This window comes from Abramis brama (genome assembly GCF_963993115.1).
Source record: "Abramis brama genome assembly, chromosome: 2".
Lineage (NCBI taxonomy): Eukaryota > Metazoa > Chordata > Actinopteri > Cypriniformes > Leuciscidae > Abramis > Abramis brama.
This window is the reverse complement of record NC_139964.1, coordinates 9,451,260-9,478,124: the sequence shown is the minus strand read 5'-3', so window position 1 is coordinate 9,478,124 and position 26,865 is coordinate 9,451,260. Positions and strand designations below refer to the sequence as shown.

The window sequence follows — 26,865 nt, the reverse complement described above, 5'->3', positions numbered from 1 at the left end:
CACACACACACACACACACACACACACACACACACACACACACGCACAGGTATCCGATTACAGTCCTGTTGAATCTGTGATGACTCTTTGCGCCACTAGAGGGAGTGAGTTTGTTATTCATACGAGTGTGGAGTTACAGGTAAACAAGACACACCTTCACCAGGTAGAAACACACGGTAGAAACGAAAGGAAAAGAGACGGAAGAGAAGAGACGCCATTCCGAGGCTTTAAACCTGTTAACTGTGTGGATATTTAAACGGTCGCATATTTTGTGGTGAGTTCAGAAAGTACTTCATGTTACCATGTAGTGATATAACAATGTTCCGCCATTTAGGTTTATGTTCTTCTTTACATGGGATTTAAAACGCAAATCATTATATTTTGACATTAGAATCTAACCAAAATGGCGGAAACGATGACGACGTATAAATTACTTCTGATATCCTGCGATTTAGCCTATATAAGAATATTTGTATATAGTAGGCTAATAATAACAGTTTGTTTTATATAATATTATATAATCATTAAAAAAATATATATTTTGCCTATATTCTGATATTTTTAGATCAGGTAATGACAAAATAAACATTTTGAATTTGAAGATATTTCTCCATCAGAATTTTTTTTTTTTTTTTTGACAAAAATGCATTATTGTGTGAATGATCAAATTAGAAGTGACATTGATATTATTATTACTGTATGTTCATATGTAATGAACCAGTGAATGTTGTTTCTGTTGCACAAATATGAGTAAATGTGACATGCTTGTCATGACGCACTTATGCCTATATATATTCTGTGCAACAGAATCAACAATCACTGGTAAACTGGTAAATTCGACACATTCTGGATGCAGTATTCAGCACTGCTTTTGCAAGATCACTAGTATTAGACTGCTAAAAGTAGTAAAGACTGATGTAAATTATGTTCTTAAAATAAATGTAAATTATTACATTTCAAACTGTACAGTTACTAGTACACACACACACACACACACACACACTAGTGTAATTGAATGTTAGTTTGTCTCTGCAGATTATTGTTTTGTAATGTGACAGTGTCAGTCTGAAATACACAATAAGGTTAAAAGTCTATTTGTTTCTATTTGTTGAAGTAAAAGCAATTATGTTTATTATGGCCAAAATAATCTGTTATGAATGGACAGTGCCTTTCACAACGGTATAAGAAAATTTGAAATCACAGCAAATGGCTTTAATGTTTTTGTGACTGGGCATGTTTATCCAAAACCCTAATAATTGAAATGTTCTGTTGTTTACTTGCTTGATGAAGAAGAGGACAGAAGTGTATTTTATTGAACAGAGTTGGACACGCATGTTCTGTTAAAGGTTCATTAAAGGGTTAAATGGGCATTAAACGGTTCTGTACAAGGTTTAAACCTATTGACATATTTAGAAAATAACACATATTCCTAAAGAACCTTTAAATTACCATATTTTTTAGTTTACAATGAGATATTTGTATGTGTTCATTATAATATGGGGAAAGTCAATGTTCTAAAAATAATTAAGATGTACTTTGATGTAGCTGTATTCTAACATCGTACTGCAGAAAACTATTTTAAAAATAACTGTTTCTTCCACAAAAGGTCTGAAATCTGTTTTGAGAAACGAGAGCAGGAGAAAACTAATATGAGTTTCCATACTGAAAGACAAGATGAGGACACTGCCTCTGAAATGAGTTCTCCATCTCCTGGATCCAGCTGTGAGTCTGTGAAGAGTGATCAATCCATGAGGAATCTTCCATCTGGATCCAGTGATGCATCAGTGACCTCTGACCCCAGGTAAGACACTGGCCATTTCAGCATTAACAGATGCTTTTATTCAAAGTGATTTACAGTGTATTCCAGAAGCCTGCAGTGGGTGAGTGCTGATACTGAAACTTCACACAGAAGCACATGAATTTCAGCACCTGAATATTCACTGTCACTGTTCCTCACTGGAGGAACGATCTCCCCAACTTTTCCAAACAGATAGTCCCTTACAATTTTCAAGACATGCCTAAAAAATTATCTTTGAGTACTTGACTTAATTTTGTTAAACCATTAGCTCTCTCTTTCTAGTAATGTCTGTGCATAAAAAAAAAAAGAAATCTCTGTTGGATGAACTGTTTGTATTGCTTAATTATACTGTAAATGGCGTTTGATGAAAAGTATCTGCTAAATTAATAAATAAGTGTAAGTATATTGAGCATTCTAGTTATACGGCACAGCTAGTGCTCCAAAATTACACTTTGTTTGTTTGTCATTTGTCAGCATCAGCAGGAGGGAGACACAGAGATCAGAGTCTCCAGAACCCAGCGCTGTGTCTCTGAAGAGTAATGACTCCATGAGGCTTCCCCTTACTTTCAGTGATGGACCAGTGACCTCTGACCCTCCGTTAGTATAAGCTATTGCTTGTTGATTTATTGTAGTGCATCTAAGATGAAAAATTATTTCTCTTTTTTTTTTTCTGAGTATGCAACATATGCTTTACATGAAGAGGGGTCTAAAATCATATATAGTAACCAATATATTTAGAATGTTAATTAATGGTCATTCTAATGACTGCAATTGGCGCTCTTTACTTTTTTAATTACAGCAGGGCAGAGATACAAGAGCTGATCAGATCTGTGCCATTCTCTACATACCACTATCAGGACAAAACTGAAGCAGTCCTGCAGACACACACACTGGAGACTGGAGACCTGCAGAGAGTCAAAGACCAGCACAAAACCAGCATGAAGATCAAGTATGAGAGATTATTTGAGGGAAACAAACTCAAAGAGAATGAAACTCTCCTGAACAGGATCTACACACAGCTCTACATCATAGAGGGAGAGAGAGAAGGAGTGAATGAAGAACATGAGGTTTTACAGATGGAGAAAACAGCCAGAACACAACACTCACAAGACACTCCAATCTACTACAATGACATCTTTAAAGCCTCTCCTGAACCAGGACGTGAGGAGAAAGAGCAAATCAAGACTGTTCTTACTAAAGGCATCGCTGGAATTGGGAAAACCGTCTCTGTGCAGAAGTTCATTCTGGACTGGGCCGAGGGAAAAGCCAATCAGGATGTAGATTTCATGTTTGTGCTTCCATTTCGAGAGCTGAACTTGATCCGAGATCATCAGTACAGTCTTCACAGACTTCTGCTGGACTTTCATCCTGAACTTCAAGATCTGGACTCAAACATTTATGAGGCGTGTAAAGTTGTGTTGATCTTGGATGGTCTGGATGAAAGCAGAATCACACTGATGTCTTCAGATGCTCAGAAAGTTTCTGATGTGACTGAGACTTCATCAGTGGGTGAGTTGATGTCAAACCTCATTAAAGGAGATCTGCTTCCCTCTGCTCTCATCTGGATCACCTCCAGACCAGCAGCAGCCAATCAGATCCCTTCCAAATACATCAACCGTCTGACAGAGATTCAGGGATTCAATGAGCCTCAGAAGGAGGAATATTTCAGGAAGAGAATCAGTGATGAGCATCAAGCCAGCAGAATCATCTCACACATCAGAAAAGCAAGAAGCCTCCACATCATGTGCCACATACCCGTCTTCTGCTGGATCTCATCCACTGTGCTTCAAAAGCTTCTTAAAGAAGATCTAAGTGCAGAAATCCCTCAAACTCTGACTGAAATGTACATCCACTTCCTGCTGATTCAGATCAACATGAGGAATCAGAAGTATGAAGAGAAAGATCCAGAGAAACTCCTGCAGTCCAACAGAGAAGTGATCCTGAAACTTGCTGAAGTGGCTTTCAAACAGCTGATGAAGGGCAATGTGATGTTCTATGAGGAGGACCTGATTGAGAGCGGCATAGACGTCACTGACGCCTCAGTGTATTCTGGGATTTGCACTGAGATCTTTAAGGAGGAATCAGTGATTCATCAGAGGAAAGTCTATAGCTTCATTCATCTGAGCGTTCAGGAGTTTCTCGCTGCTTTCTATGTGTATTACTACCACATAAGCAGCAATACAGAAGTGTGTTTAGATTCACTGCATGATTTACAGAAAAGAGCAGTAGATAAAGCCCTTGAGAGTGAGAATGGACAGCTGGATCTGTTCCTGCGGTTCCTGCTGGGCGTCTCACTGGAGTCCAATCAGAGACTCTTACATGATCTACTGACACACACAGAGAACAGCTCAGAGAGCATCAGGAGAACCACACAGTACATTAAAGAGAAGATCAAAGATGGACATGGACTCTCCACTGAAAGATCCATCAATCTGTTCCTCTGTCTGCTGGAAGTCAAAGATCAGACTCTGTCCAGAGAGATTCAGGAGTTTGTGAAATCAGACAAACACTTAGAGAAGAAACTCTCTCCTGCTCACTGCTCAACAATCTCCTACATGCTTCAGATGTCAGAGGTGCTGGATGAGCTGGACCTCAAGAAATACAACACATCAGATGAGGGTAGAAGAAGACTGATACCAGCTGTGATCAACTGCACAAAAGCTCTGTGAGTGTTTAATTTCTGAGTGTTTAATTTCTGTACATTTACAATTAACACATTTTTCTGAAGTGAAGTTACCTTCTTTTATTACTTATTTTGTCCCATAGTCTTGCTGGCTGTAATCTCTCAGAGCAGTGTGAGAGTCTGGCATTAGCTCTGCAATCTTCAAACTGTGTCCTGAGAGAGCTGGATCTGAGCAACAATGACCTGCAGGATTCGGGATTGAAGCTGCTCTCTGATGGACTGAAAAGCCCAAACTGTCAGCTGGAGATATTAAGGTTTGTTGTAATAACATTTTTTCCATGTCTAATCTCTGATGAATTCCTGATGGAGGTGTTTACTAATAAAGCTCTACATGTCTAATATCTGTTGGAGTCTAAAACAGATGCTTACACCTGGTTCACACCGGACGCCGAAGCGACGCGGAACAAAAGATATAATAAGAGTTAAGAGCCCAACTAATGGAAACACTATTCACTGTTATGGTGACTTCAAATGAACCACAGAGTTAAACCTCTGTTAATTCTCAATAAAAACTTTTGTAGACGTCTGACAGAAATAAAGTCAGTCTGGTTAGTAATAAGTGAAGCTGGTAATGCTGTTTGTGGAGTTGTTTAATCCTCCTCTGCTGAGATCTTCACAGATTTAATGTCTTCTTTTATCTTCAGTTGATTTCATCTAAGGCTGTGGCTGAAGTCAGTTGTAGTTCTTGTGTTTCTGCTCGTCTCTTTTTTCTGTTCTCTTCTTTCTTTCAGTGATTCTTTTTGTTAACAGGCTGAGATGACTTCATATTTAATATACACAGATTTTGTGGCTCAGATAAGGTCCAGTTCTGGTTTATTTCTTTGCTCTTGGCTGACATGTGGCATTGCTATGGCCTGCTTGTGGCCCAGATCTGGCAAACAGGAGTGGGCCACCCAAGTGCCGTCATTCTCTGCTGCATGTGGGCCAGATCATCTTTCCACGTGTGCCAGATGTGGGCCGGATCTGGGCCGACACAATGTTGCTATGTGGGCTGCCTGTTCACACCAGACGCGTATTCTCCGCGGCGGTCGACAAGCGCTTCTGCTCAGTTGTTGTTTATTCAGAGCTATTTTTTACATCATGGGTAAGTAAATAACCTCATAAAATGAATACACCATGTTTCTGTAACCAAGAAGTTTGTACACTTCTTTTATTAATCTGTTGTCAATCTCCGCGTCTGGTGTGAACGACACCATAGGTTAACATGGGCGCCGAAAGGAAGCGGCCTCCGTTCCGCGTCGCTTCGGTGTCCGGTGTGATTCAGGCGTTAGTCTACTTTCCATTTCCCTTTAAAGCAGGGATAGCCAAATCTGCTCTTGGAGATAGACCTTCCTGCAAGCTTCAGTTCCAACCCTGCTTCGATATACCTGCCTGTCATCCTTGATTAGCTGGTTCAGGTGTGATTGATTTGTGGTTGGGCTGAACTCTGCAGGATGGCAGCTTTCCAGGAGCAGGATTTAAAATCACTATAATCACAATATTTAGCAGTTCCTCTTTAACTTTAAGTTCCTCATGATCAGCTTGGATGTTAAATGCTCTACCTCATAGTTGGCTGCTGTTAACACCTAATTGTTTGCAGAAATATTTCCAAACTCAAAAAGTACACTGTGATCCTTTGTTAAAGCCCACAGGCAATGAGGAGTCTAATCCAAACCAACCAAAGTCTGGCATTATATAAAGAGTTAAGTAATATATGATAAAATACATTCAAAAGTAATTATGTTATTAAAACATGCTATTTTTTATTTTTAAGTGAACATATGCATAATTTAAAGCAGTAGCACCACACTCTTAAAACGGATGTGTTAAAAACAACACAACCTGTGTTATATCTTAACACACCTGTGTGTCTAGCTAAGGACAACACATTTTGTGTTACTTTTAACTCAACCAGTGTGTTATTCCTCTTACACAGAAGTGTGTTGAAACCTTTTACACACTAATGTGTTATAGTTACACAACTTGTGTCAGATATGTGTCACATGTGACTGTAGTCGGTGTGTATTTGCCAGAGTCACTTCCTGTGTTTTTACAACTGAGTGTTTGGATGAACACTGAAACGTATTGTTAACTTGTGTTTATGGAGTCCAGTGACGTTTAATAAAGAGTTTGTTTGAACATTTGGATGGTTTAGACATCATGAATCTACATAGACAAGCTCTTATTGAGAATTAAAGGAACACTCCGACTTTTTGGGACTTTAGCTTATTCACAGTATCCCCCAGAGTTAGATAAGTCCATACATACCTTTTTCATTTCTGTGTGTTCTGTAAGTGTTATTTGACGCACCCTACGCTAGCCTAGCTTAGCACAAAGACTGGATGTAAATGGATAATGGTAGCATACTAATCCCAATAAGTGACAAAATAATGCAAACATTTTCCTATTTACATGTTGTGATTTGTATAGTCACAGCGTGTACAAATAACAAGGCTATATGAGACAGAGACCATTTTTAATCGTATAAATACTGGGAACTATATTCTCACTAGGCGTAGGAGCACAGCTACTTGGGCGGAGTGATTAGCGCAGCACACGAGACGCCCTGTTGATGGTTCCGTAAACAAAACAAACGTGACTAACTAGCTAGACGTGACTCGTGATCATGGCTGACTTTGAGGAATTGTCAGAGGAATTTTACTGTGTATCAAACCAAGATCCAGAACCATATAGTTTTGAGCCAGAATACACAGACGAGGAGTTACAAACTTTGGAAGCTGTAAGACAAGATGCCGAACAGATTGATGTCGAAGGGAGAATCAGAACGAACACGGACTGGTGGTGTAAATGTGGAACATGCCAACCTATGCCGACAGAAACCTTTGTTGTAATGAATGGGACCGGGTATTGCCATCAATGTCAAGGCTTGATGACAATCAAAATATTTGCGTCACTACCACGGAATATTTCTCTGCCCTAATACACCCGGCAGTTGTCGTTTTTTTTTCCCATTGTGACAAGATCAACTGGAAGAAACGCCCCATGCCGAGTGAACCTAATGGTCAGCTGTCCACCAAGTAAGTGATATCAATCAATACCCCATCAATCTGTTCGGCATCTTGTCTTACAGCTTCCAAAGTTTGTAACTCCTCATCTGTGTATTCTGGCTCAAAACTATATGGTGGTACCCAGCATGCATTGTGGCATGAAGCTTTTTGTTTGTCACCATTGTTGAGATTCATACGCTGATTCTTGAGGTCTGTTTGATACCATACACTGTGAGGTTCTGTACGAGCTGTGTATTTAAAAATTAATTTTAAACTATTTGTAGTATGCTAATTCTTCTAAAAATCATCTTTAATATATTACACTCATCTTTCAAATATTAAACTCATGCTGAGCTTAACAATCTTACATGTCCATGATGAAAATATTATCATTTGAGCATAAAATAAACACACATTTACAGCAATCAGAGAAAACTAATGCTGAAGAATCAAGGGTCAAGAGCTCAAATAAAGCTGACACTAATCACGATTCTGGTGACTTTAAATGAAACATTCAATGAATCGTCAACACCAAAACCTGTTAATTCTCAATAAGAGCTTCTGTAGAGTCTGACAGAAATAAAGTTAATCTGGTTATTAATAACAAGTGAAAGCAGCATTTGAAAAAGACACTGAAAAAGAGCCATGATGTGATTGGCTGCAACAAAAAAAACACCCGTTAATCTTAAAATTTTCATGAATTAAGATTTAATTTATTTATTTGAATGTATTGCTTTATTTATTTTAGAGCATTTTATGGGATACCTATAATTTTTTTCAGACAAACTCTCCTCCACCCAGTGCTATTCTATCCAGAGTTACATTTTAATATACACAACATGTGTCAAAATACCATCAACACATGCTGTGTGTTGTTTTTTTAACACATCTCTTTTTAGAGTGCAGTATGAAGAATAGGCAATGTGCTGTGAACTGTTGTTGATTCGGCTTTTAGATTTAAAATGCTTTCTGTAAGCGCTGTAGATACTCTGATTGGTGCATCTCACTTCAAGGCCACTGTCGGCATTTAATTTAATGCTTCAATTGAATTAGGCTGAAAACACTTTTATCATGAAACTCTTCAACAAAATGTATACACTTTTCAGACTTTTCACATGTGATGCTTTTTGTTTAAAATATGAGTAAGTTATTCTCAAAGTATTGATGAAAATACAATATTACTTTTTGAGAAATGCTTCCTGACAAAAATGACCAGTATTTAAATATCTTAAAGCAACACTAAGTTAAATTTTTTACCTTAAAATAATGTTTCCAAAATCGTATCAGTATTTCATCAAGTCGTAACAGGGTGAAAGGCACTTCTGCATTCGCTTTGCAGCCCTATATCTGCTATAACCACACTATGCAAGTTTGCCAAACCGGGTCGCGTTTCTGTAGTTCGAATGAGACATGAGAAAACTAAACTTTGATTTGCTTTATGTCAAGCGTTAAAATAGTCATTATAGTCTGACAATAGACAAATAGTCTGATACATCATACTTTCATACTTTCAAACTCTACCTTGTCTGCGGACGTCGTTCATTCCAAAGCTGGTGCTGGATGAACAGCGAGTGTGTGTGCGACAGTAGGCTGCGGACGTCGTTCATTCCAAAGCTGGTGCTGGATGAACAGCGAGTGTGTGTGCGACAGTAGGCTGCGGACGTCGTTCATTCCAAAGCTGGTGCTGGATGAACAGCGAGTGTGTGTGCGACAGTAGGCTGCGGACGTCGTTCATTCCAAAGCTGGTGCTAGATGAACAGCGAGTGTGTGTGCAACAGTAGGCTGCGGACGTCGTTCATTCCAAAGCTGGTGCTGGATGAACAGCGAGTGTGTGTGCGACAGTAGGCTGCGGACGTCGTTCATTCCAAAGCTGGTGCTGGATGAACAGCGAGTGTGTGTGCGACAGTAGGCTGTGGACGTCGTTCATTCCAAAGCTGGTGCTGGATGAACAGCGAGTGTGTGTGCGACAGTAGGCTGTGGACGTCGTTCATTCCAAAGCTGGTGCTAGATGAACAGCGAGTGTGTGTGCGACAGTAGGCTGCGGACGTCGTTCATTCCAAAGCTGGTGCTGGATGAACAGCGAGTGTGTGTGCGACATTAGGCTGCGGACGTCGTTCATTCCAAAGCTGGTGCTGGATGAACAGCGAGTGTGTGTGCGACAGTAGGCTGCGGACGTCGTTCATTCCAAAGCTGGTGCTGGATGAACAGCGAGTGTGTGTGCGACAGTAGGCTGCAGACGTCGTTCATTCCAAAGCTGGTGCTAGATGAACAGCGAGTGTGTGTGCGACAGTAGGCTGCGGACGTCGTTCATTCCAAAGCTGGTGCTGGATGAACAGCGAGTGTGTGTGCGACAGTAGGCTGCGGACGTCGTTCATTCCAAAGCTGGTGCTGGATGAACAGCGAGTGTGTGTGCGACAGTAGGCTGTGGACGTCGTTCATTCCAAAGCTGGTGCTAGATGAACAGCGAGTGTGTGTGCGACAGTAGGCTGCGGACGTCGTTCATTCCAAAGCTGGTGCTGGATGAACAGCGAGTGTGTGTGCGACAGTAGGCTGCGGACGTCGTTCATTCCAAAGCTGGTGCTAGATGAACAGCGAGTGTGTGTGCGACAGTAGGCTGCGGACGTCGTTCATTCCAAAGCTGGTGCTGGATGAACAGCGAGTGTGTGTGCGACAGTAGGCTGCGGACGTCGTTCATTCCAAAGCTGGTGCTGGATGAACAGCGAGTGTGTGTGCGACAGTAGGCTGCGGACGTCGTTCATTCCAAAGCTGGTGCTAGATGAACAGCGAGTGTGTGTGCGACAGTAGGCTGCGGACGTCGTTCATTCCAAAGCTGGTGCTGGATGAACAGCGAGTGTGTGTGCGACATTAGGCTGCGGACGTCGTTCATTCCAAAGCTGGTGCTGGATGAACAGCGAGTGTGTGTGCGACAGTAGGCTGCGGACGTCGTTCATTCCAAAGCTGGTGCTGGATGAACAGCGAGTGTGTGTGCGACAGTAGGCTGCAGACGTCGTTCATTCCAAAGCTGGTGCTGGATGAACAGCGAGTGTGTGTGCGACATTAGGCTGCGGACGTCGTTCATTCCAAAGCTGGTGCTAGATGAACAGCGAGTGTGTGTGCGACAGTAGGCTGCGGACGTCGTTCATTCCAAAGCTGGTGCTGGATGAACAGCGAGTGTGTGTGCAACAGTAGGCTGCGGACGTCGTTCATTCCAAAGCTGGTGCTGGATGAACAGCGAGTGTGTGTGCGACATTAGGCTGTGGACGTCGTTCATTCCAAAGCTGGTGCTAGATGAACAGCGAGTGTGTGTGCGACATTAGGCTGCGGACGTCGTTCATTCCAAAGCTGGTGCTGGATGAACAGCGAGTGTGTGTGCGACAGTAGGCTGTGGACGTCGTTCATTCCAAAGCTGGTGCTGGATGAACAGCGAGTGTGTGTGCGACAGTAGGCTGCGGACGTCGTTCATTCCAAAGCTGGTGCTGGATGAACAGCGAGTGTGTGTGCGACAGTAGGCTGCGGACGTCGTTCATTCCAAAGCTGGTGCTAGATGAACAGCGAGTGTGTGTGCGACATTAGGCTGCGGACGTCGTTCATTCCAAAGCTGGTGCTGGATGAACAGCGAGTGTGTGTGCGACATTAGGCTGCGGACGTCGTTCATTCCAAAGCTGGTGCTAGATGAACAGCGAGTGTGTGTGCGACAGTAGGCTGCGGACGTCGTTCATTCCAAAGCTGGTGCTAGATGAACAGCGAGTGTGTGTGCGACAGTAGGCTGCGGACGTCGTTCATTCCAAAGCTGGTGCTGGATGAACAGCGAGTGTGTGTGCGACAGTAGGCTGCGGACGTCGTTCATTCCAAAGCTGGTGCTGGATGAACAGCGAGTGTGTGTGCGACAGTAGGCTGTGGACGTCGTTCATTCCAAAGCTGGTGCTGGATGAACAGCGAGTGTGTGTGCGACAGTAGGCTGCGGACGTCGTTCATTCCAAAGCTGGTGCTGGATGAACAGCGAGTGTGTGTGCGACAGTAGGCTGCGGACGTCGTTCATTCCAAAGCTGGTGCTAGATGAACAGCGAGTGTGTGTGCGACATTAGGCTGCGGACGTCGTTCATTCCAAAGCTGGTGCTGGATGAACAGCGAGTGTGTGTGCGACATTAGGCTGCGGACGTCGTTCATTCCAAAGCTGGTGCTAGATGAACAGCGAGTGTGTGTGCGACAGTAGGCTGCGGACGTCGTTCATTCCAAAGCTGGTGCTAGATGAACAGCGAGTGTGTGTGCGACAGTAGGCTGCGGACGTCGTTCATTCCAAAGCTGGTGCTGGATGAACAGCGAGTGTGTGTGCGACATTAGGCTGCGGACGTCGTTCATTCCAAAGCTGGTGCTAGATGAACAGCGAGTGTGTGTGCGACAGTAGGCTGCGGACGTCGTTCATTCCAAAGCTGGTGCTAGATGAACAGCGAGTGTGTGTGCAACAGTAGGCTGCGGACGTCGTTCATTCCAAAGCTGGTGCTGGATGAACAGCGAGTGTGTGTGCGACAGTAGGCTGCGGACGTCGTTCATTCCAAAGCTGGTGCTGGATGAACAGCGAGTGTGTGTGCGACATTAGGCTGTGGACGTCGTTCATTCCAAAGCTGGTGCTGGATGAACAGCGAGTGTGTGTGCGACAGTAGGCTGCGGACGTCGTTCATTCCAAAGCTGGTGCTAGATGAACAGCGAGTGTGTGTGCGACAGTAGGCTGCGGACGTCGTTCATTCCAAAGCTGGTGCTAGATGAACAGCGAGTGTGTGTGCGACAGTAGGCTGTGGACGTCGTTCATTCCAAAGCTGGTGCTGGATGAACAGCGAGTGTGTGTGCGACAGTAGGCTGCGGACGTCGTTCATTCCAAAGCTGGTGCTAGATGAACAGCGAGTGTGTGTGCGACAGTAGGCTGCGGACGTCGTTCATTCCAAAGCTGGTGCTGGATGAACAGCGAGTGTGTGTGCGACAGTAGGCTGCGGACGTCGTTCATTCCAAAGCTGGTGCTGGATGAACAGCGAGTGTGTGTGCGACAGTAGGCTCTGGACGTCGTTCATTCCAAAGCTGGTGCTGGATGAACAGCGAGTGTGTGTGCGACATTAGGCTGTGGACGTCGTTCATTCCAAAGCTGGTGCTGGATGAACAGCGAGTGTGTGTGCGACAGTAGGCTGCGGACGTCGTTCATTCCAAAGCTGGTGCTAGATGAACAGCGAGTGTGTGTGCGACAGTAGGCTGTGGACGTCGTTCATTCCAAAGCTGGTGCTAGATGAACAGCGAGTGTGTGTGCGACATTAGGCTGTGGACGTCGTTCATTCCAAAGCTGGTGCTGGATGAACAGCGAGTGTGTGTGCGACAGTAGGCTGCGGACGTCGTTCATTCCAAAGCTGGTGCTAGATGAACAGCGAGTGTGTGTGCGACAGTAGGCTGTGGACGTCGTTCATTCCAAAGCTGGTGCTGGATGAACAGCGAGTGTGTGTGCAACAGTAGGCTGCGGACGTCGTTCATTCCAAAGCTGGTGCTGGATGAACAGCGAGTGTGTGTGCGACATTAGGCTGTGGACGTCGTTCATTCCAAAGCTGGTGCTAGATGAACAGCGAGTGTGTGTGCGACATTAGGCTGTGGACGTCGTTCATTCCAAAGCTGGTGCTGGATGAACAGCGAGTGTGTGTGTGACAGTAGGCTGCGGACGTCGTTCATTCCAAAGCTGGTGCTGGATGAACAGCGAGTGTGTGTGTGACAGTAGGCTGCGGACGTCGTTCATTCCAAAGCTGGTGCTGGATGAACAGCGAGTGTGTGTGCGACAGTAGGCTGCGGACGTCGTTCATTCCAAAGCTGGTGCTGGATGAACAGCGAGTGTGTGTGCGACAGTAGGCTGTGGACGTCGTTCATTCCAAAGCTGGTGCTAGATGAACAGCGAGTGTGTGTGCGACAGTAGGCTGTGGACGTCGTTCATTCCAAAGCTGGTGCTAGATGAACAGCGAGTGTGTGTGCGACAGTAGGCTGCGGACGTCGTTCATTCCAAAGCTGGTGCTGGATGAACAGCGAGTGTGTGTGCAACAGTAGGCTGCGGACGTCGTTCATTCCAAAGCTGGTGCTAGATGAACAGCGAGTGTGTGTGCGACATTAGGCTGCGGACGTCGTTCATTCCAAAGCTGGTGCTAGATGAACAGCGAGTGTGTGTGCGACATTAGGCTGCGGACGTCGTTCATTCCAAAGCTGGTGCTAGATGAACAGCGAGTGTGTGTGCGACATTAGGCTGCGGACGTCGTTCATTCCAAAGCTGGTGCTGGATGAACAGCGAGTGTGTGTGCAACAGTAGGCTGCGGACGTCGTTCATTCCAAAGCTGGTGCTAGATGAACAGCGAGTGTGTGTGCGACATTAGGCTGCGGACGTCGTTCATTCCAAAGCTGGTGCTGGATGAACAGCGAGTGTGTGTGCGACAGTAGGCTGCAGACGTCGTTCATTCCAAAGCTGGTGCTGGATGAACAGCGAGTGTGTGTGCAACAGTAGGCTGCGGACGTCGTTCATTCCAAAGCTGGTGCTAGATGAACAGCGAGTGTGTGTGCGACATTAGGCTGCGGACGTCGTTCATTCCAAAGCTGGTGCTAGATGAACAGCGAGTGTGTGTGCGACATTAGGCTGCGGACGTCGTTCATTCCAAAGCTGGTGCTAGATGAACAGCGAGTGTGTGTGCGACAGTAGGCTGCGGACGTCGTTCATTCCAAAGCTGGTGCTAGATGAACAGCGAGTGTGTGTGCGACATTAGGCTGCGGACGTCGTTCATTCCAAAGCTGGTGCTGGATGAACAGCGAGTGTGTGTGCGACATTAGGCTGCGGACGTCGTTCATTCCAAAGCTGGTGCTGGATGAACAGCGAGTGTGTGTGCAACAGTAGGCTGCGGACGTCGTTCATTCCAAAGCTGGTGCTAGATGAACAGCGAGTGTGTGTGCGACAGTTATATCATCACATCGCCCAACCACAAAACCTATATGATTTTTATATGGTAACTTTAATATATTTTAAAGCAATAAGGCTTTATTGACACAACAGTGTGACTTTTGGTAAAACTGCTCTGAAATGTGTATTGTGTAAAACAAATAAATTTGACTTCATTAATTTGACCAGAACACATCCATGGCCACCCTGAAAGCACAACAAATATACTTTTAGGGATGTGATCACAATGTGTCAGTTTATGCCTGGCTTTTAATGTGGTCAAGATCTGAACAGAACACACTCTAATGCCAGGTGTAAAGAGAGCCTTGGAGTGACTTTACTGCACAGTTTGGTAATACATTCGTGAAGTTTACATTTACTAATTTTCTTTTATATTAAGTGATTTGCAAATGAGGAATACAGCATAACTTTCATGTTTTTCTAACATGTATGACTTTCTTGCTTCCGTGAAAAAAAAAAAAAAAAAAAAAAGGATAAAAACTGCAAAATGTTTAAGCTGCTCTTTTCTATGTAATATTAATGGACAGTGACCAGTGGCTGGAAAAAAAAATAATAAACACACACACACACTTCTGTCTCTATAGGTTGTCAGGCTGTATGGTGACAGAGGAAGGCTGTGGTTATGTGTCTTCAGCTCTGAGTTCAAACCCCTCACACCTGAGAGAGCTGGATCTGAGCTACAATCACCCAGGACAATCAGGAGTCAAGCTGCTCAACGACATACTGAACCATCAAAACTACAAACTGCAGATACTCAAGTATGTGGGACAGTGTGTGATGAGGTCATCTTTTTTTTTTAAAGAAATTGTTTTTATGTTCTTGTGAATCATTCATTTTTAATCTTGCTTTTTCTGACTGAATGTAGCAGAATCCATACAAATCACTTAAGAAAAAAGAATAACATATATCAACATTGCTCAAATCAATACATTAAATATATTAAGACAATCTTTTTTTTTTTTAAATGGGCCATTTTACATTGAAAGGCAGAATAATTGAATTCAATTCAATTAAAATGTATTTGTATAGAGCTTTTCACAATACACATTGTTTCAATGCAGCTTTACAGAAAGTTCATTTAATGAATGTACATAGAAAAATAAAGTTAGTTAATCATGTATTAATTTATTGCATTAAGCCCTAGAATACTGAGATTTAAACCTGAGCCTAATGATCAGAGGGTTAAATGTTTAAATCACATTTTGCACATTACTCTTACCACTTTGTTGTGGTCTATCAGGTTCAAATGCAGTATTTAATCATCTTTCCTTAAACCTTTGTGATGCTGTATCTATTTTACACAACAGTTAAACTATTTAATTGGAAATTAGTTATCAGTTATATGATTTGTTATTTTTGTTATGATTTTGTCTCTGTTCAGTTTGGAACATGGAGGAAATTTCAGGATCACGACAGGACTGCGGAAATGTGAGTCCTCAAACATACATACACCTATGCGTATTTAATGCCATAGCTCTTCTGATCTGTCTTTGTGTGTTCAGATGCTTGTGATCTCACTCTGGATCCAAACACAGCACACACTCGTCTCTCTCTGTTAGAAGGGAACAAAAAAACAGCATGTGAGAGAGAGCATCAGCTGTATCCTGATCATCCAGAGAGATTTGAGAACTGTGAACAGGTTCTGTGTAAAGAGAGTCTGACTGGACGCTGTTACTGGGAGGCTGAATGGACTGGATGGGGTCATATAGCAGTGGCATATAAAGGAATCGACAGGAAAGGAGGAAGTGACTGTCGGTTTGGACTCAATGACAAGTCCTGGAATATTTACTGTTGTGATACGATTTACTCTGCTTGGCACAATAATAAGAGCATAAACATTCCTCGCCCTTCATCCTCTAATAGAGTAGGTGTATATCTTGACTGGTCTGCTGGCACTCTGTCCTTCTACAGCGTCTCTGACACACACACACTCACACACTTACACACATTCAACACCACATTCACTGAACCCCTCTATGCTGGATTTGGGGTTTATCGTGATTCTTCAGTGTCTCTGTGTCGGGTTTAACAAACTCATGTAAGAAACCTTAAAGACATAAATGTAAGGCAATTTCTTCAGAGCAAAAAATGAAAAACTAATTGTGACTTTATATATTAGAACTGTGACTATTTCATGCAATTTCAAGTTTAAGACCTTGTGTGCCAGAGGAACAAGTGTGCAGACATTTAGAATTTTGTCTATGAACTTTTTTTTGCGGTAGCTCTCTATATTTCTATAGCATCGCTGTCAAAGAGTAATTATCTGCTGAAGTGAACTTACTTATTGAAAAGGGAAATAGTTGTAAATACAATTCTGTTTTGCATCTATTGAATACAAGGTTTTACTAGTAATAATGCAAATGTAGAGATCTGTAATTGCAATTCTTACTTGTAGTGGGGAAGCCGTGGCCTAATGGTTACAATATTTAGCCTTCAAGTCACGTTCACTTTCACTTCATTATGTAAAAATGAGTAACGCATTACATTAAGACTTATTCAGCTTGTCATTGATATAATTGGTTAAATTATCTGTAATTTCACTTATATGAATGAGTTACTGATCCTTCAGACTATATGAAGATGCACGCAGTATTCATAATGAGCAATTCTGATCTCACAGATTAATGCTTCTTAAACTTTCCAATAGACAGGAGAGACAATGTTCATTCATATGAGGTAGTCAAGCTGTTTTATATTGTATTTATTATTTAAGTGTTTAATGAACATTTCATAACCTTTGAAATCTGTTGCCGTCCAATTTTTTTGTCAGCCCTTCTCTGAAGGTTTTGACTTCTCTGACTGCAGGTCACACCTATAGGGTTTTGTCTGTTATTGTGTGTGAATCTGTAGAGACTTCATCGGGTCAAAGATGATGGTCTGTAGAAACACTCTGGTTCTTCATTTGGTGTGATCTCATAAAAGCTACTCTATATGTCATCACTGTTTCAGAGGATCCACAGGTTCAGTTTCAGTCTGCTGGATTGTCACAAACTGTTACTGTTTGGGCAATGTATTTTCTCTCTGTTTAATATGTTATGATGATAAAATCATCTCTTAATGATTGCTATTATCATAACTGTAACGACAATGTCTTGCAGCACTAAACTCATGCATTCTAGAGTGTTTTGTTGTAATGTTTGGCTCACTCTGTGTTTAACTACTTTTTTTTTTTTTTTTTATGAAACTTAACTACAATTCTGAGCATATTTTTGGTTGTTGGTGAGTTGTTGCTACCTTGACATGTGAAACTTTATATCTATTTGTTTATATTTATTTTTCCCTGTGCTGTGTGTTGGATTTGTCAAAATATTTTGTGGTTGCACAGACACACTCTGACTTCACAAAATACATTATACAAATAGTAATGGGATGAGCTAAATTTGGCAGAGGAGTGTGTGTGTTTAATGTTTTCCATCAGTGCATATGTTACACTAAAGCACAGGTTTTCAAGACTTGGAAATGGGTTTCCAGGAAGATTTAAGGAAAATGGAGTTGTGTTAAAAATAAAAATTACAACATTTGTTTTCATAAAATCATCGTCTGTCACATTTCAGATTTCACATTTCAGTTTATGTTTGGACTTTCTGTTTGTATTTGATCAGTTCCTGTGTTCTCTATATAAAATAAATAAAAATATGCTAAATATATTTGTTATGATTCCAGTCTGTGTTCCCCTGTCTTGTCCCATGTTTAGCAGTTCCCCGGTATGATTAATGTCTATTAGTCTCCCCAGGTGTCTCTGATTAACCACTCCCCCTTGTTAGCTTGTTTAGCTTGTTTGCCTGTCTATTTAAACCCTGTGTCTAGTTCAGTTTTTGTTGAGTTCTTGATGTTTTTGTTGGTTGGTCTGTTCCTGAGTCCTGTTCCCTAGACTGAGTTGGTCAAGTTTAGAGTTTATTTAATAAAGTGTGTTGCATGTGGTAGGGATGGGAAAATGAAGCCTCATGAATCACTGAAGCTTTTCCCTAACTGTTCCGGGAAAAGATTCAAAGCATCGAGAGTGTCGAGAACAGCGCCATCTGGTGCTTATTTAAAATAAAGCAGCCAGAAGCCTGTGTTAGAAGCTCTGGCAGACGAAGCAACCACAACACACTCCATAGTTTCAATGTTATGTGTACAAATAAAAACCTTACATGTTTGTGTTTGATTTGTTCATTAAATAAATTATTTTACCAATTAAAGTGTGACAATTAAAAAATAAAATGAGCTTATATGATTCAATAAGATCTAATGTAGGCTCTCTCTCTCTCTCTCTCTCTCTCTCTCCTTCCCTCTCTCCCTCCCTCTCTCCCTCCCTCTCTCCCTCCCTCTCTCCCTCCCTCTCTCCCTCCCTCTCTCTCTCCCTCCCTCTCTCCCTCCCTCTCCCTCTCTCTCTCTCTCTCTCTCTCTCTTAGTGTTGATGCCATTTTTTCTGCAAGAGAACACCATATTCCTTAAAGGGTTAGTTCACCCAAAATTTTTAATTGTCATTAATTAATCACGCTCATGTTGTTCCATACCCCACAAGACTTCCATTCGTCTTCAGAACAAAAATTAAAGATATTTTTGAGGAAATCTGAGAGACTTCTGTCCCTCCATTGACATCTTACGCAACTACCAATTTCAAGGTTCAGAAAGGTATACAGACAAATGTAATCCATGTGACTCCAGTGGTTTAACCTCAAATTTATGTAGTAATTTCTACCTTTCTGGAGCTTGAAGATGAACTAAAGTCTTGCAGGTTTGGAACATCAGAAGGGCGAGTAATTAATGACATTATTTTCATTTTGGAGTGAACAACTTGCGTGAAAAACTTTCCTTCTTCTGTATGTTCAGTTAAAGGTCCATTAAGAGATTTGACAAAAGCTTAAACTTTACATGGGTTTTCAGTGGTTCATACAGGAACTTCAGCAGTCTTGGGGGAATATGTAGACATTTGGTTTCCTTCATTTCAGCCTTTTCGACCTTCGTTCAGGATTTCTGCACAGGAAAGTTGGATATGAAGAAAAAAAATATGTTTTTAGCTACACAAGAAATTAAATAAAGGAAATTGAACTACGAAGTATCATAAAGACCAGGTTGAGGTTGAAAAACAATCGTACAGTATTTTACGTTTGTTAAATTATCAACTGCCATCCCTAATTCTTTCAAATTCAAACACTGTATAAAATGCTAAGACTTCTGTTTCCAGTGGACTCCAGTTGCATGTCATGTTAGCTTGTCTGCTCAACTATACCTTATAATATGTTTCATTATTTTAAATTATATAAACAATAACACAACAACATGCTCTATAAAAAGTTTTCATTAAAAATGTGTTGCTTACCATTATGAACTCCAGGATAAGTGCAATTTTCTTTGGGTATTTTGTAGCTCACTGCCTCAATGGGGTAGGAGATGTGGTCAATAATAACTTCTTGAATGACAGCAATCCTGAATGCCCATCACCTTAAACAAATAAGATATTACAAAATGAAAAACATTACACAATCACTTCAGAAAGCCGCTCCAAAAATAGTGGTTTAAATCTTCCCTATACAATGTGTTTCTACTGACCATATAAGCATAAAATCTTTGAAGGGGGTATTCAGCAACCTACTCTTTCTATAAACATTTTTCCTCAGACTTTAAATTTAAATGTGTTTTGCCAATATTGAATATTCATAATGATTAAAAAAATATATACTAATAAAACAAAATACAAACCCATAAAGAGCATGCAGGGTGGTGCTTGGGATGCACAGTAACTCACAGTATCAGCAAACTCCTATCAATAAATAAGAAAACAACAGAAACACTATGAAACAAACCAACGAAGAGGGAGCTGGTAAAGAATGACTAACATTAATGTTACAGGCAAGTATAACAGCAGTCATGTTAAATGTAAAATAATCTTTCAAGGTCATTATTTGGGGTTTAAAGTCAAATAATATGTGTAGTGTGTGTATAATGTATGTGTGTTGTCTAAAACAAAGACAAGACAATAAAAAGTCTAACGTAATCATAACATTAACGTACCTCATTTGGCAGAAAATGTGGCGTTATCCTTGATCCAGCTGTACTGCATCTTCACTAGTGATGTGCGATACCACTTAATTCCTATTCGATCCGATACCAAGTAATACCCAGGCTGGTATTGCCGATACCGATACCAATACCAATACTTTTTACGTATTTTATTTGTAGTGTGATGTGACAACTAAAAGTGTTTAAAGTGAAGTAAAGTATAGCTGCATAATGACAAGACAATAAACTACTCTTATATTTTTTAATTATAAAGAAAATCTCAGACTTGCAAAACAGGTTGAAAATTACACACAAATAAAAAAAATGTGACTCTTAACTTTGTCACAAAATATTCCATATCCACTTTTTTGCTGTTCTTTACAACACATGTAAATCAGGCACCCTTGAAAACCGTTAACTCAAATTGTTTTCACAAAACATTCATGTTTACAAAAAAAAAAAAATAATAATAATAGGCTCCCCTGAAAATGTTAAACCTGAGCCTGTTCTGAAAATTGTCCTTATTCACAGGGTTTTGTTAAGTAATAAAACATGTTTACAGTTTTCCCCTTGAGTCTGCTCTGTTTCTTTGCTCACTACCTCCCCTGCCTTTGAAAACTGTCCTTATTCACAGGTTTTTGTTCAGGAATAAGAGCATGTTTACAGTTTTCCCCTTGAGTCTGTTCCGTTTTTTGCTCACTACCTCTCCTGCCTTTGAAAACATCCGCTCTGCAGGTACAGAAGTAGCAACAATTCCCAAGTACTTTACAGCAAGTTTGCTTAAGCCTGGGAAGGTTTGATGATGCTCTTGCCACCAAACAAGTGGATCCTTGTCTCTGGGAATCAGTTTTTCCTCAGAGTAACGACGCATTTCAATTATTATGTCTGTGGTAGCTGACCGGTGATGTTGGGAAGACACAACTTGCGTGTCAAAATCTGCCCATAACCCTACTTTTGTTGCAGCTGAGTCTGGGGCAAGTGCAGGACTCTGGGAGCTAGGCACTGAGGCAGAGCTAGAAGTAGGTGCCAATTCAGAGCTTGGAGTTGGAGTGGGAGTGGACTCTACTGTCTGGTAGACTTCCTTTAGCTCAGAGGAAAGTCGTTTTTTCATTCCCTCAGCATTGTTTTTGTCTTGAAATCCAAGGTGTTTAAACCTAGCATCCAGAAATGTACTAGCAGCTAGAGAGTGATTGGTCTCAATGCCTGCAAATCTACGCTGGCATTGCTGTGCCAGCTGTGTGGCAACAGAGCTGCCCTGATGCTTACAGGCTCTTTGAAGAAGAGACACGAGAGGAATCACTTTGGAGACTGAAACATATTTTTCTGATGATACCTCCCTTGTCATTTCCTCAAAGGGCCTCAGAGCATCAACAGTTTGAGTGATGAGTGATAATTCTCCCACATTAATGCACAATTCACTCCTGCCTAGAAGACAGAGGACTGTGGTCACAGCTTCATGTTGTTCATGCAGCCTGTCCAGCATGTAGAAAACTGAATTCCAGCGGGTTTCTACAGACTGGATCAACTTGTGTTCTGCTATTTTCATCTGCTGTTGAACATCCCTAAGCTTCTCTGTGGCCTTAGTGCTATGGTGAAAAAATGACACAATTGTGCTGCATTTTCCCAGGATCTGCACCACTTCAGGGACAGCTTTTAGACTGTCCTTTACAACTAAATTAAGAGTGTGGGCAAAACAAGGATAATGCCTCCACCCAGCCTTGTGTACTGCAGCCACCATATTTGCCCCGTTGTCTGTCACAACTGCCATCACCTTGTCAGTTAGGCCCCATTCATTTGTTATTCGTTTAAGTTCTGAGCTGATATTATCAGCAGTATGCTGTCCATGGAAAATCGCCGTTTCCAAAACAAAATCTTTAGTTTGCCAATTCTCAATTACATGGCATGTGACAGTCAAGTACGCCTCTGTGGACACTGAAGTCCACATATCAGTGGTAAGTACAACACTTGAAGTATTTTGCAAAGTTGCTCTTACTTTGTCTTTGCACTCATCAAACATATTAACAAGATATGTTTCAGTCATTTTCTTTCTGCTAGGGAGTTTGTATCTTGGGTCAAGAGCTTTTACAAATGCCTGGAATCCCTTATCTTCTACTATAGACATAGGCTGGAGGTCCCTCACAATCATCTCTCCCAGGCTTCTTGTGAGTGCTGCTGCTTTTGGAGAATCATCTACAAACACAGATACAGAGGGTAAACTGACTGATGGAGTCACACTGCACTATAGATAGATAGATAGATAGATAGATAGATAGATAGATAGATAGATAGATAGATAGATAGATAGATAGATAGATAGATAGATAGATAGATAGATAGATAGATAGATAGATAGATAGATAGATAAAAAGACAGACATATAGATAGACAGACAGAGAGACAGACAGACAGACAGACAGACAGACAGATAGATATATAGATAGATAGATAGATAGATAGATAGACAGACAGAGAAACAGACAGACAGACAGACAGACAGATAGATAGACAGACAGACAGACAGACAGACAGACAGACAGATAGATAGATAGATAGATAGATAGATAGATAGATAGATAGATAGATAGATAGATAGATAGATAGATAGACAAAGAGACAGACAGATAGATAGACAGACAGACAGAGAGACAGACAGACAGATAGATAGACTAGGCCTACATTAAACCTATATTAAAAATCAAATTAACTTATAACACATTAGTCACAGTAAGCAGTGCAAATGGAGTGTAATAAAGAGTACAGATGGAGGTAGATATTGTTCTTTTGTCTATTGTCCTCCCTGCCATAACTATGAGTTGTTGTACAGTATGATGGCCAGGGGGAATAAAGAGATCCCTCTCTTATTAGTTTTAACTATGGGCTATATGCAGCTCTCTCTTAGCACTGATCTCAGGAAAGCTACTCATTGTTGCATTCTTTTCATTAGGATAGCTTACTTCATGTTTCACTAGTATTTTCTATTTTAACAAACTGCTTTCTGTTAGCTTGTTATAAGAATACTGGGTTTCCGGGGAACTCTTGAACATAAAAAAACTAAAGCCTACGTAAATAACTTTCCCACAGTCAGTGATAACGCGACTATCACGCTATCTCTCTGTACCTGGATAACTTCTGCCGCTGCTGCCAAATGACTCGCTGATTGAAGTCTGTCTTGCCCTAGCACCTTGTGTCTTCTTCCCCTGGACCTCCTCCTCAGACCGCCGTTTCATTATATCATCATATTCACTCTTATGACTTAACCTCAGATGTTTAGCGAGGTTTGTAGTGTTACCACTGTATTTCACTGTCTTTCCACACACATCACACACAGCGTCACCACTGTCTTCACAGCTAAAATACAGCCAGACATGACTCCTTTTGCGGTCAGCCATAGTCAGTCTGCAGTCTGCAGTAATAGCGGGAAATTGAAGGCCTGCAGCAGCTGCCGGCTGGCTCCGTCACAGAGCCGCAGTGCACACACAACTGACCGGCGGAAGGAGAAGTAGTTCCTTCCCCTTATTAGTCTTTTCTGGTGACAGCAAATTACTTATGATAACATAAACACTCACTCCAAATTACTGAGTTTAAATATCGATATTTTTGTATGAGAATCGATACTAGAGCAGGAAATGCTGGGATCGAAAATATCGATACTTTAGTATCGATCCGCACATCACTAATCTTCACACACAGTCTCTTCACGTTGTATCTTCATGCCTTTTAAATCAAGCAAGTATTGAATGGCCTTTCCTTTTCTTGACGATTCATCTTTTGTTTGAAGCCATTAAACTGCTCCAAAAACACGAGTAGCAGCTAACGTTAACGTTACTGCACTTTATACTGGTTAACGGGTGCGCTCGGCACGAAATAAACCGCATCATCACTGACAAAATAAAAGCCAATAAAACAGTTACAACGAGGACACTATAACACATACAATCAGGGGAACTTCCACGAGTGTGAACTAAATCTTTCAATGTGTGACGATATGCATAAAACGATAAACGCGACGGCTCCGACATTGCCTAACAAGCCTGGTGGCAACTAAATAACGTTACGTAAACAGCTTATTTGACATTTAGCCAAATATAATTTTCGTTTTTTACCACAGAAGTGTCAGAATGGTTTCCACACATCCGAAATCCGACTTTAAAAAGCAACTTTGGCCGCGTCATCTGTGTGTGTGTAATGGCGCTTGCATCTCAAACTTTTCGCGCCGACCAGATTCTAGTTCCCACAATGCAACGCGTAATTCAAAATACGGGTAAACGTCCTGTAAAAGACAAATACGGAAAATTCCTTCAAATTAATATGGTACATTGTACCGGATTTTTACGGATTTTTTTTACAGTGTTGCTCTAAATACAAACCATTCATCAAACACCAACACCCTCTCCCTAATCCCACCCTAAACCCAAATACCAACACAAAATTACATAAAATCACCAAAAAGTGCAAAGATTTTACAAAAACAAAAAGACAAACAACAAAAAATAATAGCTTAAGTAGCGAAAAATAAATTTTGCTTATTTAAATGTAATGTATTGATTAACTTTCAAAGTACAGCACTCTCCTCACAAACCCATCAACCAGACTGAGGCAACATGACTCCTTAAATACTATCTGGAGTTCGAGCCTTCTGACACCCAAAGCGAAACGAGCACGTGACTGGAGAGAAAGTGAGGCTTTTCTAGTAAACCAATACACACCCTGATACGGGGCTTCACTGGAAATTGTTTCGCTTGTGTGATACGCGCATCAAAGCTTCAGTGTCATATATAACATCACTAGCATGTGGATCCTGCTTCCTCCTATGCTTCAACCGCATCATTACAATATTTGACTTAATTTATGCATTTTTAAAAAAAAGTAACCTTTTAACAAAACTAAAGAAAAAACTGTGACAGTGTGAGCTCCACAAACAAGTTGATGGAAAGGAAACCGAGACAACAGAAAGCACATCCTGTTTGTTTTCTGTATTTTTTTTTTAAATCACTATGATCTCTTTTATTGTGAGTGTACAAGTAAACACAGTTTTGTAGTTTTGAATGCTGTCCTGCTCTTATCTTTATGACCAAAATTACATTTAGAGCATGTGTTTGTATTCTCTGTTCGATTGCGCCAGCGCCTCATGCACACACAACATATTACAGTATTGCAGACTTGACATCACAGCCTGTTCATTATCAAAGTAAAATAGTTAGCCTAATATATAAAAATTACACTGCACAGTTTAAATACACTGTTAACCCTTGCTGTAAAATTCTGACAATATTATACCATTTTCCATTAAAACAGTAATATACCGTAGAAAATAAAACTAGCCTACAGGAATATACTGTGAATTAACAGTGCTCAAAGTCGACACTCAGAGGCTGTTTTCCAAATCACACCCTATACCCTCATTCACTATTCCCTACATTAGTTCACTAATATAGTCCACTTGAATGAAAAGAAGTGAGTGAATTGAGAAACTGATGAACACCTGATAAGCAGAATCACTGAAGGACAGAGAATCAAGAACAGAAAAAAGAGAAACACAAAAACTACAACTGACTTCCAGCCACACTGAGTGTGAAACCAGTTTACAAACCAGTTTACGATTATTTCTTTCATACATGTACAAAAGTTCTTGTTGAGAATTAACAGAGATTTAGTTATTAATAAAATTTGTTGTCACCATGATGGAGATCAGTATTTGCTTTAGTTGGTCTCTTGTCCCTGGACTTCTTACCATTCGTCTCTCTCTGGCTGCTGTAACAGTGAGTTTATAAAACACATTTGTTATGGCAAGAAAGAGTCAAGAGGAAGATAATCAGGTGTTTTTATTTTTTTGTGATGATGTCACAATCATCCTGGACATGCCTGATTTTCAGATTTTTTCTGTATATAGTCATTGAAATTATAGTTATCTCATGTTTAGCATATATCTGTGAATCTACTAAATGAAATCAATATTTCTGTAATCAGGTCTTCTGAAGAATATTGTAATCATATAGTGCATTCAATTTTATTTTACTCCTGCTTGACTCAGACACACACAGACATCAACAATCAGCATATGAATCTCAACAATGGTGAAAAGTTTCATGTCGCAATGCATGCTGGGTTCCAGGATAATATAAAACTCCCAGCATGCACTGCTGCATGAATAATAATAATAATAAAAAAGAAATATTGCCACCATTGTTGAGATTCATGTGCTAAATTGTGATATCTCGGTGATTCTAAAACACAGTGTAGGTCTGTTTCTCTGGTTATGCATCATGTGTTAAAAAAAAAGAGTCATTGTATCTTATTGCTGCGTTTTCACAGTGGTGCTAATGTAACACTTTTGATTGAGGATTAAACTCTGAATAAGTGAGAATGAATTCCTTAGTGAATGAACAGGCAATATGATGATTTTGTCATCATAATCATTATAACTGCAGTCATTCATAAACTGTGTGTG

General features: G+C 41.0%; 2 protein-coding genes across 2 annotated transcripts in view; one reads left to right on the top strand and one right to left on the bottom strand.

The window, feature by feature from the left end:
* Positions 1 to 26,865, bottom strand: part of LOC311077597 (protein NLRC3-like) — a gene marked incomplete at its 3' end in the record, with an annotated part of 522,782 nt that overhangs the window by 216,786 nt on the left and 279,131 nt on the right. The gene's annotated exons all lie outside the window — the stretch shown is intronic.
* LOC311077600 (NLR family CARD domain-containing protein 3-like) lies at positions 180 to 18,095 on the top strand. The gene is made up of 8 exons (XM_084106160.1): positions 180 to 274; positions 1,607 to 1,801; positions 2,273 to 2,395; positions 2,598 to 4,463; positions 4,565 to 4,735; positions 15,017 to 15,190; positions 15,814 to 15,860; positions 15,935 to 18,095. Exons 2-8 carry the CDS (start codon positions 1,650 to 1,652, stop codon positions 16,459 to 16,461), a joined length of 3,060 nt encoding a protein of 1,019 aa, XP_083962286.1. The 5' UTR covers positions 180 to 274; positions 1,607 to 1,649; the 3' UTR covers positions 16,462 to 18,095.

Coding starts and splice junctions, on each gene's coding strand:
- LOC311077600 (XM_084106160.1), top strand. CDS start 1,650: ATGAGTTTCCATACTGAAAGACAAGATGAGGACACTGCCTCTGAAATG. Junction 4,736..15,016: donor TGTCAGCTGGAGATATTAAG/GTTTGTTGTAAT, acceptor CTGTCTCTATAG/GTTGTCAGGCTGTATGGTGA. Junction 15,191..15,813: donor TACAAACTGCAGATACTCAA/GTATGTGGGACA, acceptor GTCTCTGTTCAG/TTTGGAACATGGAGGAAATT.